Consider the following 18,433-nt stretch of genomic DNA (forward strand, 5'->3'; position numbering starts at 1 on the left):
TTAACCATTTTACAAAACGTAGGCTGTTGTCCGTTTTACGTTTAACTGTTATGAAATTTTACAGTCCATTTACGCAATCTTGCAAGTAAAGTACATTTTGCCAAGAGTAATCAAGCGGCTGTCTACTTTTGAACAATACTGTACCCGAGAGCTACTTACAGTGGCTACAAAAAGTATTTCTATATTATTTCTACTATTGTGTTTATCCCAGCATGCTAATCGATTATATTAATCGAAAGTATACTAATTGTCCTCTGTCTGCAAAAACCTTACCTTTACTGACATTTACACGCTGGCTCGTTTAGGATCGTGCGATTTCTGTTTACGTTCTCTCGTGTTTTAAAAAGTGTGCTCAAAAATTCTTGAATACTCTTGCAAGTTCCTAGAATATCTTCCAGTAATTTTCACATCGATATACATGTGAATCTTTTTAAACGAAGCAGAATCTAAGCAAAAATATGGATAAAGTGGAAAATTACTTAAAGCGCTGGTCGAAAACCACCCACTATGCAGATGGACAGATAAATTTCGCGTCGCTTGATAGTATTATACTACTACAACTACGACTACAATACAAACTATCGACACTAGTTGAAAGTGAAATGTAGCGCCTGATGAAAAAAAAATACTTGTGCGATTGGAAAAGATAGAGATACGTAAGTATTAGCATTAGGTTGTCGCAAAAGTTTCTTTCGTTTTGTAAGGAAATAACAAATGTACATTTCTTGTATCATATTATGTTATTGAATTATGTACGATCTATTTCGCAGTAATAGAATCCAGTTTATTTTATTCAGAATTCAATAATAATAATAAAATACAAAATGTTGCGCATTCGTTGTTTCCTTATAAGACGAGAAAGAAGCTTTTGGGACAACCTAATGCGTATAAGTACCTTTTCACAGATAAAAGATACTGATGATATATCGGATATTGTTAGCTGTAGCTGCACAGCCACCACGCACCGAGCATCGCAAATATCAAAAGCCCCGAAGAAAATTCGAAGAATAAATCGGCGCGAGAAAGCTGTAATTTTATAAAACTGAATTATAATCGACGAGACGAGTAAACGCGTAACAGGTGTCGTAGAATAGAAAAAGGTTTGTGTAATAGGCAAAAGAACGTTTAATGTAAATTTTACTTAGAATTCATATACGTAAGTAGATATGACTTTTCTGCCAGTCACTGTGCATTATCTGACATAATTTATCTCTCGTACTTATTCTTTCATCCAGGCAAAGGAAGCTGTCGGAACAGATTTAATTCCCGTTCATTAGATTCATCACCTTACCGAATACGATATTCTCGAGTTCGCGGTTCAAGGGAAAGCGAAGAATTCTGGTGGGGGCGAGTGCAACGTTCAAGATGAAATCCTCGGCCCTTGTTAAATCGTCTCGGTCGGGGTCGAACAATGCGTTCGCCGGCATCCTCGTTTCTCGGTGATTGCACATAAAGCTGCCATTATTAGAACTTCAGTGGGCGGTAAGCGCTGGTGCTTTTTCCAGTCTCGCGTTCGCGCTTACTCTTACGCACAATTCGCCGCTGCACTCGCGTGCGTTTCCAGCCGCGTTCTTCCGTCCATGTGGCTGCCAGTCGTAGCACGAAGCTCGTTCGTCGCGTTTACTCCACTTTTTCCATCGAAACGTTTCGTCCGGAATATCGCGTACGACTGCACGTCCAATTAATTATCGTATTTTACTTTCGCCGATGGTGCATCGTTTTCATGGGGAACGTTTAAATTTCCACGTGGTGCCACGTGGTGGAAAAATTGGCCGCCGGTTGCTGCACGACGCTCCTTCGTCGCGTTTACTCCACCTCTTCGGCGAAACGTTCCATCCGGAACGTCGCGATCGACACGAGATCGAAATTAATTATATTCTACTTTCCGCGATGGTGGATCGTTCCTGCGCGAAAGAAAATTAAATTCCTACGGCACGTGGTGAATAAATTGGCCGCCAGTCGCTGCACGACGCCCCTTCGTCGCGTCTACTCCGCTTTCTCGTCGAAACGTTCTGTCCGGGATATCGCGATCGACCCAAGATCCGATCGATCGTCTCATCTTTCCGTCCTTTTCGCGAAAGTCCTTCGAATTTCCGTAACGCGCGCGTGGAAAATATCGGCGCGAATCTTCCAGTTAGTGAGAGAATCTTTGGCTCGAATTTGATGATTCGTTCGCGTGGGAATCGCACGGCGAGGCGTGCGATTGTCGCGATCGCTCTTATCGCTCGCTCCACTTACGTTCCGCTTCGTTCTACCGACTACTAGTTTGCTGCATTCCCGGTTACTTTACTGCTGGTGAATCGTTAATCGACGCGAGTTACCGCGTCGACGAGTTTGTTACGATACGCAAGTACAGTGGAAAAAGGAGTTTAGCGAAACAGTTTCGCGAAGCTTAACGGTTGGACGAATCGAAAGGGATCGAAAGGAATTGGAAGTCGTTCTAAGAATTCTGTCCGAAGACAGCTTTGAGAACGCGAACGACGATTGAAAAAAGAAGAAATTGAAAGACGTCGAAGGAAATCGAGAAACGCTCGAATTCAACGAGGCAGTTTCGTACGCCTAGAGACGACGATCGAAGGAAATTGAAAAAGATTCTGATATAAATACGTGGAGCAAGCATTCACGGTTAATCTTCGCGATAAAGCACTACCTACCAAACCATCGTATTCTATGATTTCATTTTATCTCTGGCATACCGTAGAATCGTTCCCTTCTCCATTATACGATCGATTAAACAACACCCTGTGTATTAAAAGCAACGATTCACCTTCGCGTTACTTGCACGCGAGCTACGTGATAAAGCGCGAGACATTGAAAATGTTAGATCGCGAGAGTATCGTCGCATCCGCGTCTATATGACACGGTGTTTCGAGCGCGTTACGAACCGGCGAATTCGAAACGGCGAAACGAAATGAGAATATCGGGTCTGCGAACTAGCTCCTTCCGTCGCGATAACTACGTCTGCGAGTGAACGAGCATGCCTGGCGAGTTTCGGGCAGCCAGAAAATCCTATTGAAATTTCGATCAAAGCGCGCGAGACATGACGCAATCGAAACTTCCCAGTTTTCTGCTCGCCACGTGGCTGCTCGGCACGATCGCTACTAAGTCGCGAATGAGCGACTTTCTGCAAAGTTTGCAGGAGTACGAGATCGTTTACCCTCGAGTGATCCCGAATGCGAGCGCGCGGAACAGAAGATCGACCCAAGAAGACCGAGAAACTTGGCGCGAGTATCTCCGCCGAGAGCCGGTGTTCCTCGAGATCAGCAACTGGACCTTAAGGACCGTGGCCAACGATCGATTGATACTGTCGTCGAATTTCACCGTGAATTGGGTGCGCCAGGGTAAAACCAAGTCCGAGCGACGTAACGCCAAAGCGAACTGCGATCTTCGACAAGGCAGCTTGGAAGGAGACGCGAGTTCCTTCGTCGTCGTGACGATATGCGAAGAGGAAGTGTACGCTTTGATGTCGATCGGTCAGAGATCGTTCTTCGTTCAGCCACTGACGAATGGCCAGCATGTGATGTTTCAGCCGAAAAACGAAAGGTGGCGGTCGATCAGGGATGATTCGAGCTTCGTGTCTGTGAATCCGGAAAATCCTGCAGGTGAGAAGGATCGTTATCGCGATGGCTTTTCATCTTTCGTCGTTGGGCGATTGGATGTAGGTGATTGGTCGATCGATTTACCGACTTCCTTGCCGATTATGTTATAAGCTTCTTACTTTGCGATCCGTCGTTAATTGGTTCTTCTATTCTAAACTTGACTCTGATCGTGATACTGTAAGAACTGATAGCGTCGATGTGATAATACCATATATAGAGTGTGACGGTAATCGTAGTACAAACGAATATATATATATTTATGCGTGTAAAAATTACAAATGCATACAGGGTGTGACAAATTTAAACCGTCAAACACGGAGGGCTTAATCTGCAGGCAAAAAGAAGAAAAAGAGATAATCGTTTACAGAGCGAACGTCCACTAGCTGATTTCAATTTGAGATATATATCGCCAAAGTCAAAGTCAGTTGGAACAAACGTTTCCCGTACCCGTTACCGTTGTTCGGCTCTGCCTTCCGTGACATTCTATGGAAGACTTTGCTTCAATTTACGTTACGATTACGCTTCATTCTGGCATGGACGAACGTCTCGGACGTTGGTGTCCGTACATTTATATATGCCGACCTAACGCATTTCGGATAATCATTCTCAACTCGTACAGGGAAGAAAAATCAACGAGGCTACCGTGAATTAAATTCACGTATGGAATAACAGGATGGATACGACTCGTACGAAGCTTTGCGTCGTCGTAGGTCGTTCGAGGTAGGGAAAGCTTTAGCCGTGATATCGAGAAAAGCGAAACCGCTCGATCATCGAAATCATCGCTGTCGTCGAGACAGAAATTTCTGCGTATATCGCGGAAACTAAAGCGGAGCGACGGTAAAGCGTATTACGGGAAAAAATTGTTCGGAATATTGGCCTTGGCAAACGTATTTGAAAGCCGTTGAATACCACGAGATCGTCCGCTTTGTAAATATTTACCGAAAAATATGTGGCACGATGCTGGTCGATAAACGCGTTTTTCCACAGTTACAAACAAATATCGTATGTATGAAAGAAGTAACGACGAATTTTCCATTCCACGGCACGCGACAATCCACCGTATTATCGGCGTTTCGTCAGAGTTTCAAGAACTGCGTTTTCTTTTCTGTATTTACGGTTTCGCAACTGTAAAACGGAAGGTTTGTTCTGGAGATGCGAGTTCGCGTGAACAACTAGCGCAACGAGTAAAAACACGCGGTTCTTGGAACTCGATCGAATTGTTGGGAACTGCGTGTACGAGATCGTATTAATTGCATGGTCGATCGATGTCAGGCTTCTATCCGAGCACACGGACGATGTTCTCCAACGACCAATCAAAGATACTAGGTAATCATTTTTTATTGTATTATTGTTGTAGCTATTAACGACACGGGCTTGTTGCCGCATGATAAAAAACATGCAACTGCGCTGACACGATAATACAGCGAACCTTTGCATGCTGCGATGGAAAACGCGTCGTTGTCTGTTAATATTCGTTCGTAACTCTGTAAAGAAAGGTCCGTTGACGAACATTATGTAAAGTTCTTCTTTCTTCTTCTTGTCTGTAAATCAATCCCTTACAATTTGGCGGTTTAAATTTGGGACACCCCGTATATACAGGATGCAACCGAACAACGTCTGAAAGCGAGAACAACGCGAATCCTTGTGGAAAAACGAAGTGAAAGTATAGGATAAAACGTTTTCATTTTCCAGTTAGGTTCGCGGAAAATCGAGTCTGAAAATTTATCAAGTATACTCGAACTGTAACTTAATATCGGCTCGAACAATAAATTTATTTAATTATATAATTAATTTATTGCAAAGGAAATACAATCTGAATGTCGATATCAAATGGAAAGAAATTTTGCTAAATCGAAAATACATCGTAGCGTATCGTTTCCATGACTCGTCGTTTACAGATTAAAACGAATACGAGGAGCTAAATATCTGCGCTTATTAGTCAATTTTTACGGAAAGTTTCGTACGATGCGCGGATAAATTCTAATTTGATAAATTGTTGGAAACGCGGAAAATTGAATGCAATAGAATTACGCGGCACGGTCTACACGGTTGCAACTTTATGACCCACTTGGATCAAGTTGCAATGAAATTTATTGCATATATCGGAAATTCGAGGCACGTAACTGGCAGTTTATAAACAAATTATTTGTTTTCTTAATTAAATTCGCCGCGTGGAAAGCTGTGAAACGTCTTTGTATCGAAATCGAAGAATCTGACGTCGCGATCGCGATGAATCGAAGAATGCGACGTAAACGTGCGAAATATGGTTGAGAAACGATAGAAAATTCCAAGTATTACGCTGTATTTCTCGTTCGACTTAAATCGAAATTTTAATGAGAAACAGCGCCGATTGGTATTTAAAAGTAAAACGGTTACGAGTAACGATACGGGTTTTGTTAAAAGCAATCGGTCTATTTACTTCGCCGTTTAAACGAGTTTGTTTGACGTTACTTTGATCAATTTTCATTGACACTTTTATAGATAGCATTCTTTTTTACGGATGGAAAGCTGGCTGCTTTACGATACCGTGGAATATTTGTCTGAAATGTCCGTCGTAAAATTGCATTTTCGCGGGGAAAAGAAAACAATGGAATTTTTTTTACAAAAGTGCGATACTTTAATTACCGTAAAATTTCATTTTCCCCACTGGGAAATTCAATTTGCTATTAAAGCGTAACACGTTTAATCACCGGTGGTGTAAATTCAACGAACCAACGACTCGAACTTGTCACAATTTTGCGACACCGTATGTTGTCGATACGTTGCAGTATCGTGGGCATTTGCGATTTCGGAAATTTTGCAACTATTTTTTCCATTTTATCCGTAACGAGATCAGCGACGAGTCTTGAGAAATATGCCGTAGCTGGAGGGAAGATAAAACAGGCAAACGTGGTAAAACGTTGATAATTCGGTTACAGGGAAATCGAATAAATTTGAAGTTAGAGAAAGTAAGAGAAAGTCGAAACGAAGGAAACGCGATTCCTTAAGCCACGATGTTCAGGGATTTTATAATCTTTCCGGTGACGTCTTCGACGTGGAATACCCAGAAGCTGAGAAATTGATTCTGTACGATGAAAAAGACGATGTCCCCACAGAATACAACGATACGATAGTGGAAGAATTATCGATCGACGTAAATCCCGAGGAAATTGGATACTTTTCTGGTCCTAAATGGCAAAGGAACAGATTATCAAGTAAGGCAAATATTTTTTCAAATGCTATTCTTGTGCTATCGTTGCTTTTCTACTTACCACCTGTAATATAGCGGCTAATAAATTAACGAAATATCGAATATTACTGAAAGAAAGAAATTAAGCTGATATTCCAATCTATCCTGTAGAAAAATAATAATAACAGCTTATAACATAAGAGTGGCTTATTTTACAATTAGCTTTACAATTATTCTCCCTGTTGCGTTCCACTCTCGCTTAATCTTCTACACGTCCATCTATATTTCGCTATTTATCATTTATTTTATTATTCCCTGTCTGTTACATATGTGTACAGGGTGGTTGGTAACTGGTGGTACAGGAGAAAAAAGAAGTCGAAAATATAGAATAAAAATTTTTCGTTCGAGGCTTCGTTTTCGAGAAAATCGACTTTGAATTTTCGCTCGGTACGCGCGCACTTTATCGCGTCTCGTTATAACGGATCTCACTGTAGATCGTTGTCTCGATTGACGTTATTTTTTTAATGTTTAACATTTTTAAATTGTTAAATTTTTATTCTATATTTTCGACTTCTTTTTTCGCGTAGAATCACCCCCTTTCCGCTTGTACCACCAGTTACCAACCACCCTGTATAATTATCCATTGCACGAATCTTTGTCTATCTTGCCTAGTTTACTGTAAAAAAATAGAAAAATAGAACAATTTACCAAAATTTGTAAAGAACTTTAACGAAATTTGCAGGATGAAATTCACCGTGATATCGAATTGATATTTTTGAAATTGTACTTTTGAAATAATTATTCTTAATTATAATTATACTTTTAATACTTGAATATAAATAAACGTATAATATATATAATATATATAAACTTTATATAATATATCTTTATATTTTTATATAATATATATAAATATAAATAAATTTTTCTATAAATATAAATTTAAATTTAAATATAAATATAAAAATAAATTTAAATATAAATTTAAAAATAAATATAAATATAAATTTTTTATAAATATAAATAATTTTTTTAATACTTACAAATAATTATACTTTTAATAATCATGCGTTTAAGCTATCAACGAGATTTTCTAATTTCGCCGGAAATAAGTCGATTAGTACTTTTCTAGAGAAAAGACCAGCAGCTAGAGATTCGCCGCCACGATGGCTAGAGCTTGGAATAGCTGCTGATTATTCCGTGGTAGATTTTCATGGAATTCGAGTACAGCAATATATCTTGGCTCTTTTAAACATCGTAAGTAATACCAAACGTAATTCTGCTACTATACTTAGATATAGAATACCTTCTCGTACATACGTACGCAAGCAACTGGAAAACATCGAGCAAAGTTACGCGTATCTTTGTATTTTTAAGGTACGCTACTTGCTTTCAAACATCTCGATCGTGTACTCGGATGGAAGCTCTGTATCTTCTGTTTACAATGTTCAAAGCTTACACGTATTTTCGAAAAAGTTTAGCGAATAATTTATCCTAATGGAATTTTGTAATCGATTAATTTCACCGATTCAGTGAGTGATTTTCCAATAAAAAAATAGGAAAATTATATAAGATGCGTCGTATTTACGAGAGTTTTGAATAATAATTTATTTGTAAGAGTGCAAATACCGTTTTAACGCCTGTTACATTTTCGTACGTATTTTAATCCTAGGTGAGTGCAATTTACATGGACCCATCGCTCGAATCCAACATGATTCTAGTGATCGTACGAATGATTTTATACGCGGAAAAACGAGACGGTATGGTAAGCGATTTCCATTAAATTGAATCATTTCGATAAAATAGTAACTATCTGAGATACGCATATGCCAGTGTCAATTGCTTTATTTTCTACTTATCTGTACAGTATAGTATCTAAATTATATAGGTCAAAATATCTGCGCATGACGTTTTAGGTCGATAAAATGCGACGAGTTCCATTTCGTTAAATCGGACAACCGCGAACGATCCCTTGGAAACAAATTTCCAAATAAACAATCTTCACGAATTATCGACAAACATCGCATTTACCGTGTATCCAAAATATCTGTGTAATCGGCTATTAAACCTTTTTCGACTCTTAAGAATCTGAATTTAACGTTACAGACCTACGATAATACCATAGCGACGTATCACTATACGACACTTGCAATTCTTTTTTCTTTTTTCTTTTTCTGCTATTCTTCTCTCGTATCGAATCCACCCTGTTGTCAACTTTATCGAACGTTTCGATTGAAAAAGTTACTCTGCCGCGAACTTTCAACATTTTTCAGCAACATTAAAATACTAATAGCGTCACGAGTTACATTTGATTACTATCAACAACACGATTACTTGCATATGTATTTATTATCTTTGACAAATATTTGTATATAATATATAATACGTGATATAATGATAGATATAATATATTCGTAATGTTTGCTAGTTTTTATGAAAAAAATATTAAACGTTGTCGTAGGTCCGCCGTGGCGATGCCAGACGATCTCTCGAGAACGTGAACAAATGGAACAGAAAGATGCTGTCCTCGAAGGACGTAAATCACGATGTTGCTGTATGGTTGACGCGGTTAGATATAGGAGGTCCTTCCGGTTACGCACCTGTGTCAGGAGTATGCGATCCCGCGAGATCGTGCGCGTTAAATCGAGACGAAGGCTTGACCAGCGCCTTTATCATCGCTCACGAAGTAGCACACATGTGAGTGTGCCACATGTTGGGATATCGTTGGCAAACTGAAATATTTACAACTGGCCTGAGTATTTATGCAGAGACCGCGTACCGCGCGTATTTATGCAAATACGTATTTTTACGAGGATAATTTCAAAAATGAAATCTGGGTAGAAAAACCTATTATCTTAACCGAATATTACAACGAGTACTGTACCTTGAATCTGCCATAGATTTTTGCGTATTATGTGCGTTCTTGCAGCTTTGCAATTCCTATCTGTTTGTAACATAAATTTCTTCTAGATCCTCTTGTTTTGTTTTTACTTTTAATTTATCTTTTCAGACAAAAACGATACTGTATTTATATTTATATTTAGCATTAGCACATTCCTATTGCGATTATACTTATTCGGTACACAGAGGATGTAGAAAAATTGTAGTAAACTCACGGTATAGAGGAATTCGATACCTCCGGATCGACGGAGATCAGTTAAATAAAGACCTTGACCCTGTTTCTCAACATCAAATTTCTTTTTATCGCATCGTACGGTACTCGTGGCGAGTGTTGACTTTGCGAAAGAAACCGTGGCTCGCAACTCGACCGTCCTCGTAGGAAATAATATTACAAGGTTCCATTAGCTGTCGCATAAATGCCATACACGACATGCTCGTATTTTTCGCATTCAAATCGAAAGTAAATGGCGCGATACGAATGACGAAACGGGAAATTAAAGGAACCAAAGAGAAGGAAGCATCCAACTTTGCAATCTCGAAATATTAGAAAATCGCTTATCGTATGAGAAAACCTTCCCAGAGCGAGGAGGTTTCCATGTTACTAGTTTTCCTTCTTTCTTTTTTCTTTCGCAAATGAACGCGCGGAGAACGTACGAGAGCGAAGAACGCGTTTCTTTCGAACAGAATCGCGTTTCTTCGCGCGTTGGTCGATGTAACCTACGTTGTTCCACGTAAGAAACGTACAAAGTTGATCGTGCGAAAAAGAAAGAAGCGATCGAATACGAGATAACGAGGACAACGAACGCTTTGTGACGGTTTTTTTCGCGCAAAACTACCAAGAGAGTCGCTCTTGCGCGATCCCCGACAAACGCCAACAAGATTATTTCTTTGTCCGCTTCGACAACGACACAAACGTGTTTCCCGTAGTCTAGGTTTGACTCACGACGGGGACGAAACGACCGGAAACGCGTGCAAGGAAGAGGGATCTCGAGGAAGCGTAATGGCACCGATGGTCGCTGCCACGTTCCATCATTTTTATTGGTCCGCGTGCTCAAAAAAGGAGTTCCATCGTAGAGTGAGGTAAGGATGCTCGCTCTACGCAAGAATATCCTTCTTAGAATTACATACTCCTAAAATAGGTACTTGCAGACGGTGGTCCTGTTTGTCGAACAAGCCGAAGCACGATGGCCTCTCCCAACTGAGAGACACCATTCGCGAGACGTTCACGATGGACGAGCAGTGTCGCATGGAATTCGGCGAAGGGTACGTTTCATACGCGAATTTTCGTTGCTCGTTTCTATCCGATCATCGTTTCGATAACGAGTTTTCCATCGAATTCAGCTACGAGCACTGCAAGACCTTCGATATGGCAGAACCGTGTTCTCGTCTGTGGTGCGGTAACAGTAACGTGTCCGAAAGCTGCAAGACTAAGAAGGGACCGCCTCTGGAGGGCACATTATGCGGTGACTCGAAGGTAAATCGACAGCAGGTAGTTTAGCTTAGTTACTAATAATTACGTGTATACGTTTTACATTTATAAAAAAGATTTGCAGACGAGAAGACGCACAGGATGCCGAAATAACAATAAATAATAATGGAACTGTTAAGGTAAAGAAAGGATTCGCAAATACAAATCGTTTACTTTATTTCACACACAACAGCTATACAATATATCTTACACTCTGAAGACCTCGACAACCTTCTTGCACGCACGCTTGTTCTCGACCGACTCTTCCACATTCTTCTAACATCTGGCGACAGTCTTTTGTCTCGACTAAGACCTGGACGCTCCCTAACGCTTACACACACACATTCACGTGTACAGTGTAAATGTATCATCTACCCAACAGGAACAATTGTTTATCTAGAGTCCACTTTTTAAGTCGTATTCGTAGAGATACGATATCTGCGGTCTACCGATGAATGATGAGTATAATGAAAACGAAATGAACGATTAGCACGGTTTAATCAACGCGTTTATAATTGTCGCATTAATCAAAAATATCTGTCGCGATGGATCCTTCGTTGCACCTCTCACTGCGGACGCGTTAAAGAGTTATCTCGCAAGGAGACAATTTTTTTAATTAATTACGATAATTAGTAGGGAATAAGTAACGTACCATGGTAGACATGATTAGTACGTTATCATGTATCAATGCACGTTATATACAGTACAGTCTAAATATTTCAGTGGTGTATAAACGGTCGATGTCAGTCGACGAATAGAAAGAGCTTCGATTTTGGTATAATACTAAATAAACCGAGAGACGGAGGTTGGAGCGCTTGGAGCGGCTGGGAGAAATGTTCGAGGACTTGCGGAGTAGGAGTGCAGTGTCGAACGCGAAAATGCAATAAACCTTTGTTAGTATTCGGATTACCTAATATAGCGACGCTTGTAATTCAAGTTCTCTCGAATCGTTTCAAAATTCAGTAGCAAATGAGAAACACGTTAATTATTCGTTAATTCCCTGACGAATAATCGCTCGTTTTCTTAACAATGGATGTGCGATGGATGTGAATGGTACGCTACAAACGGAATCTTTACAAAAATGATTAAAATTCGATTCGAAGAAAAATTGAAACTCAAGATAAAACGACGGCGAGAATGTCTCGGTATTTTATCGGAGCGAAGGGAAGAATTTTGAAACGAATATTGTAGAAAACGTTCGTGTCTCGACTATTGAAGGCAGCTTTCTTGTTCAAAGGCCTGCTTACGGCGGGAAATATTGTTCAGGTGCCAGCGATGATTGCAGACTTTGCGACCTACCGAAGTGTTTAACTCCCGTCGACCTCAGAGCTCAACAGTGCACCAAACTCGGTAATATTTTATATCTGGAAAGAGTTCGATCCAACAACGACGTGACCTGGCTGCCGTACGTGTCCGATCAGGAGAATTTGAGATGTCGATTGATCTGCAAAAGCAAAGAGACAGGCGAGATATTTCACACCAGGAAGCATTTGATCGATGGCACGCCATGCTCCTACGGATCCACGAATATATGTATACAGGTAAAGTGAAACGTTCCATAACAAGATCGAAAGTACGGTAAAACTCAATTTGTCGGAACTCGTCGGAGTACAAACAGTTTACGTACAGTTACTCGAATATTCGGACACGGTATTTTATCTCTGTATCTGTTGCTTCCATTTGAATACGAATCGTTCATCGTCAGATTTCTTTGCGCGTTTCTTCTCCCTTCTCTGCTAAATCTACCATTTATTTGATCGCAGATTTTCAACGACGAATACGGTCTGCTCCTTTCTGCTTTATAGAGGATCGCAATTATCATTACCTATAACAATCGTACAACGATTAATAGCAGATATCACACGACGTATTAACGCTAATAACCAGTCAATTTCACGAGAGCTTTTCTCCACGACGAATGACAAATTGTCCTTTGTCAGACCTATGATATCCTCCCCTTTTTTCCTATCGCTTCGATCGTACAAGGTAACAGTTCGAATTAACAGCATCTCCTTGCGCTTTCCATACGCGTATCATTCGACGCATTGCGCGTTATTCTTCAAACTTGTACGTTAGAGGAGTCGCGCATGTTTGTAATATCTTCACATGGACGAACGTACTTGAGAATAATCCGCTGCTGTCAAAACTGTCGATAAAGATACAAAGTAATTTTTCCAGCGACGGAATGGCACGCTCTATCGCAGAAACTAAGCTGTATCAAGGAGTTTAAGTATATCCTGCGATGTTGAAGGTTCGTGCTTCGAAAATGTTTGTAATACGTAGACGCGAAGTGTGCTTCCACGAAGCAAGGATCAGCTCGGCATGCTCGGTATTTCAATTATGTAAATCCCCGTATCCTTCGACATATTCAAACACACAGATCGTCAAAACGCATCAGGAATTATACTCGCGTAGCAGCAACGCGATTTGCTGAAAACCAGGCGAGAAATTCAACGATCGACTATTAATATTTATGGTCTATATGGGTATTAACGTTCGCATTTCCCATGAGTTTCACGACGACTATTTTAACTTTGAGGGAATAAAAATCTACCTTCGATGCTACCGCCTTGATTGGAACATGCCTTTATCCGGTGAAACGATGGCTTCGAGAAACACGACCTTTGGTATTTAACAACCATCGTCTCAACGCGCATACGACTTTCTCGTTCGATGTATCCAGCAGTCCGAAAAGTTTCCTTCGTTTTACAAGGAAATAACGTTCGTCGTTTTATATTATTCTATCCAACTATGTACGATCCACTTTGTAGCGATGCGACAAATATGCATACGTAATTCATACGTATCGATTCCATACAATATTCACGTTGGATACGTAACTCGATAAACCAATACGAAAGAAGAAATTGTAAAACGAAAGAAACTTTCCGCACAACATGATACGCACAGTCGAATCACATCTGCGCTACTTGGCACTCGATTTCAGCGAAAGATCCGGAATAGACTTAACACGACGGTATATTTTCCCTTTTCTACCGACTCGACCATTTCAGTCGTCCAAATCGAATCTTCGAACGAATGAATTTTATTCCGATCGATATTTACCTGTGGCAAGCGTCCGTGAAAAATGATAAATAACGAGAAATGTTCGTACATATCGAAGAAGAAACTGCACTTGCAGAAAAGACGCGAACACGTTTCTCTCTCTGTCTCTCTGCGACTTCGACGAAAGAGAAAACGTTTCCTGGATCGACCCGCGTGTCCAAGTTCCTCCTTGTTCTAATTGTTACTGATGAAAAATGAAATTTCTTCGGCAGGGTGAGTGCCATCGGATGGGATGCGACCGTGTGTTAGGGTCGAAGAAAGCGTTGGACACGTGTGGAGTGTGCGATGGTGACAATTCGAGCTGCGAGAATATCGTCAACAAGTTTCAGCGGAAGCTTCGACGAGGTCAGTCCAGTCACCGTTCAAATTGAGTTGTTGCAAGTGGCGATGAAGTTTCCGTCAAAGTCGGACAGTCGAGCAAGCGGAGAGGGACGCGACGTCCTTAATTAGTTTAACAGGAGAGGAACGACGAGAGCGGAGCGATTAGTTGCTAGTTCAATTCGCCCGGAGCAACGAAACTCCTGCGCGTCTTCGTTTTTGATTTAAATCCTCTGACGCGCAACAGCGAGACGAGTCGATTAATCGCCAAGCAAACTCTGTATCAACTTATCGCGTATATTTATCAGCGTTTAGTTATTGTTTCGACGTGCTACACAATGATCCTTGGAGTACGAATTTCAACGACAGCTTTTGATATTCGTTCGGTTCACGAGGAAACGTTTTTAAGTAAAAGTCAAACGCGTTAGGAACGTGGTCTTTTCGTTTAGGGAAATCCGATCGAATGGAAAAGTAGAAATTTACTTTGAAACGCAAGACTCGTTAACGCACGAGAAACGATACGCGATCGTTCACAATTGTAAAATTGCTTCTCGAACGTTGTTGAAAAATAATATCTACAAATCCGTTTAATATCCGCGAACGGTATAAAAAGATTGTTACGGGGCAGGATAGTTCTCTGTCGATTCTACGATCAATAATTTGTTCGTTATTACATCTTTTTATTATTACGATTAATCCTTATCCGCTTCGTGATTCTTTCAGAGGTGACACGCGTCGCTGTGATACCACGCGACGCTCACAATTTGAACATGAACATTTCGATGGCTGGCTCTCGACTTTTCCAATCGGATGATTTAACGATCGTGATAGGAGACGGTAGGAGAAGACGCAACGTGCAGGAGAATCTAGCTTCTCGTAAACGAGATTTAACGATCGTACAAGGTGCTGCTTTTCGCGTTCAGAGACGCGGTAATAACACGTATTTTATACAGGCAGATGGTACTGCGTTCGAAGATGTCGTGGTTTTGGTAAGAGATAAACCTTTGATATTTTATTCTCACGAATCAAACTTTCTTTACCGATTACCATAATACAGAGGAAAAGTAAAATATCCAAAATCCTTAATGTAATCCTCAATGATATTCATATCGCGAGAGATAGATCTCTATGCAATGTTATAATATGATATAGAGCATGAAAAGAAATTACATAATTTCTAGACAAACAAAGATATGAAATAGTTTACCTGACAAATCCACGATCCATAATTACGATATATTGGATTATTCGATTCGTATGTGAACGTACGTTGATTCCTCGGGCTTTAACAATATCGACGATTTTACTTCTTGCAGGTGGTGGTGCCGAGAAACGTACTACAACGAGGAATCTCGACCTCAGTTTCGTTGGAATATTCCCTAAATCGCGATGAGAGGAATGCAAAGGATAGATACGTATGGCTATTCGGAGGTTGGAGCTTCTGCTCGGTCAGCTGTGGCGGTGGTACGCGTCAGAAGATGATAGTCTGCAAAGACGAGGAAACCGGAAGAATAGTGTCGCGAAGAAAATGTCCACTGACAACCAAACCGATTCAAGAGATAGAGAAGTGCAACGTCTTTAGGTATCACGTTTATACAGTTTGTAGATTAGGGTTGTACGTTCGTGGAGGAACAAGAAAAAGATCAGCTTCGTATTTATTTATATCGGCACTTTTGTTATTTTATTAACGCTAACGCGCGTTTCCATGCTTGTCATACGTATGATACGTGCGGGCAAAAAGTTGACCAGCAATTTGTCTGATTTATTACAGTTGTACTTTCAAATGGCTACCAGGTCCGTGGGAAGCGTGTTCAACTACGTGTGGAAGGTTTGGTATGCAATTACGACAACTTTACTGCGTTCGTTCGGGGTTTAATGGTACAGAGGTAAATAGAAACAACGAATTGGAAGTGTATCGAACGATGGTACAGCCATCGATATGCGAAACCAGCCCTATGCCTATCAGCAGCAGAGAATGCAACAGGATACCGTGTCCTGGACATTGGATATTTACGAATTGGTCCTCGGTGAGAAATTACAGTCTGATATCTACTTTCAAGGTAGATAGTATTAAGAGGATGTTGAAAGAAATAGGATGCGACAGTCGTAGAGCTTATAGCGCTAAACAAGAACAATCAGGAAATGGTTCATTGACATAGAAATTAAAATCAATTCCTCGTGAACATTTGTTAATATGTTTAAAGTAAACTAAAGTTAATTCGTTCAAAGTAAAGAAGGGATACAAAGCTCAACCTGCGATTGAAAAAGTATGCAGAATATTTAAAGATACAAAAACAAAATGATAGATGAAACAATATACTAAGTTTCACATTTTGTAGATTATATGTATTTACAGAAATATATTTACAGTGAAGAGAGTATAAAAAGTAGAAGCTCGGTAGATAATTGTTTTACTTAGCAAGTGTTACAGACGGCTGTTGTACTTTGGATATTTTGTATATGGCTATAGCGGCCAATTATAGCGAAAGATGAAAAGAAAAGAATTTATTTTAGAATATTTGAAATTTCGAACGATCTTCGAACATCGTATTTTCTTTTTACAGTGCTCGAAGAACAACGGAAAGGATATACAGTCGCGAATAGGCCGTTGCATTCCTCCGGAAAACGAATCGTTTTACAGGTGCGACGGGCCAACCGTAAAGACGGAAATACGTTCTTGTACGGAGCACGTGACCAGGGCCATCGAATTTCCATCCCGTTGCTGGAGAGACAAGAATCGATTTTGCTCTATACCAAGTTTGAAACGTTACTGCGACGTGCCGGCATTTAAGCGAAAATGCTGCCGCTCTTGTGAAAGGAACGAAACCTTGGATCTGTCCAACTCTTTCGATCGGAAGCACCGTATACTGCAAACTTAAATTGCATTTAAAAAGTTCGAAATGAAACGTTTGACACGTTTATTGCTATTTGTGATAAATTGAATTCGTAGAAAGTCGTAATAAACGAAGCAACGAAAATTGGCATTGAAAGCTATTAAAAACATAGAACAAATTGTATTTATACCGTGTAAAATTTCTAACAAGTTTCTAAGAAACTTTATATTTGTGTTGTGTTACATCCGTTAGCGTATCATAAGAATCGTAAATATGAAACCATCTTTCCTTTAATTAAATTTTCGATTCTGTACTTCTCGTACTTACTTCGACAGAAAAATGATTACTATTACTGTCAGAAAAGAAATAGAAATAGGATCAGTATGTTCTAGATACTAGAATATGTCGATATATGTATTATTTTTATGATATATTTTATATTATATATTTAAAGATAATTTATTTTTATTTTAAAGTATAAAGGATTTGACAAAACTGCTGATTACGGATAAATTTTGGCCGCTACAATTCAATATCTTTAAAAGACTAAGATATGAATTCTTTAGGAAAATACAAAGCGTTAATGAATCCTGTAGCTAATAATTCTGCCATTAAACGTTACGTTAAACGTTAAATATCATCCTTCCCCTCCTAATGCAGTAAAAATTGTGGTATACATAAAATTGTATCACATACATATATACTATAATTATAAAAACCAAAATTTAATTTTTGAAAAGATGGTTTTATACCTTCGGTAATTATTGTATTTCGATACATATCTTTAGGAGATTATATCTTGTGTAATCTTCTATTAGGATATTAATATTTATTTATTATATATATCTTGTAGAATATATAAACAGTGATGTGAGAAAAATATTCACGAAAATTTGTTTAGTATTTATCTATAATCGTTTATTTAATAATTTAGCTTAATGTATTATCTAAAATAATATAGCTCCTTAAAAAATTTGCAGTTTGAAAATGTGAACAATGTAAATTCTCGTTGCTTAAGTTATTAATTTTAAGTTATTAATATGTTTGAGCTTCAATTCTCAATAAATGTCAGAAATAT

The 18,433-nt window shown here is 39.5% G+C and overlaps 1 protein-coding gene across 2 annotated transcripts; it reads left to right on the forward strand.

The window, feature by feature from the left end:
* The first annotated feature begins 1,400 nt into the window (after nucleotides 1-1,400).
* LOC117153830 (A disintegrin and metalloproteinase with thrombospondin motifs 1) lies at nucleotides 1,401-18,323 on the forward strand. 2 transcript variants are annotated; one of them, XM_076628032.1, is made up of 16 exons: nucleotides 1,401-3,602; nucleotides 6,518-6,793; nucleotides 7,901-8,025; nucleotides 8,441-8,533; nucleotides 9,230-9,465; nucleotides 10,597-10,749; nucleotides 10,819-10,932; nucleotides 11,011-11,143; nucleotides 11,215-11,277; nucleotides 11,861-12,030; nucleotides 12,375-12,678; nucleotides 14,416-14,548; nucleotides 15,245-15,510; nucleotides 15,838-16,103; nucleotides 16,293-16,548; nucleotides 17,086-18,323. In XM_076628032.1, exons 1-16 carry the CDS (start codon nucleotides 3,041-3,043, stop codon nucleotides 17,398-17,400), a joined length of 3,465 nt encoding a protein of 1,154 aa, XP_076484147.1. In that variant the 5' UTR covers nucleotides 1,401-3,040; the 3' UTR covers nucleotides 17,401-18,323. The 2 variants fall into 2 exon arrangements, with proteins under 2 accessions (XP_076484147.1, XP_033184125.1); XM_033328234.2 differs by lacking the exon at nucleotides 11,215-11,277 and having other exon boundaries at nucleotides 1,403-3,602.
* Nucleotides 18,324-18,433: the final 110 nt, after the last annotated feature.

Source organism: Bombus vancouverensis, chromosome 3, assembly GCF_051014615.1.
Source record: "Bombus vancouverensis nearcticus chromosome 3, iyBomVanc1_principal, whole genome shotgun sequence".
Lineage (NCBI taxonomy): Eukaryota > Metazoa > Arthropoda > Insecta > Hymenoptera > Apidae > Bombus > Bombus vancouverensis.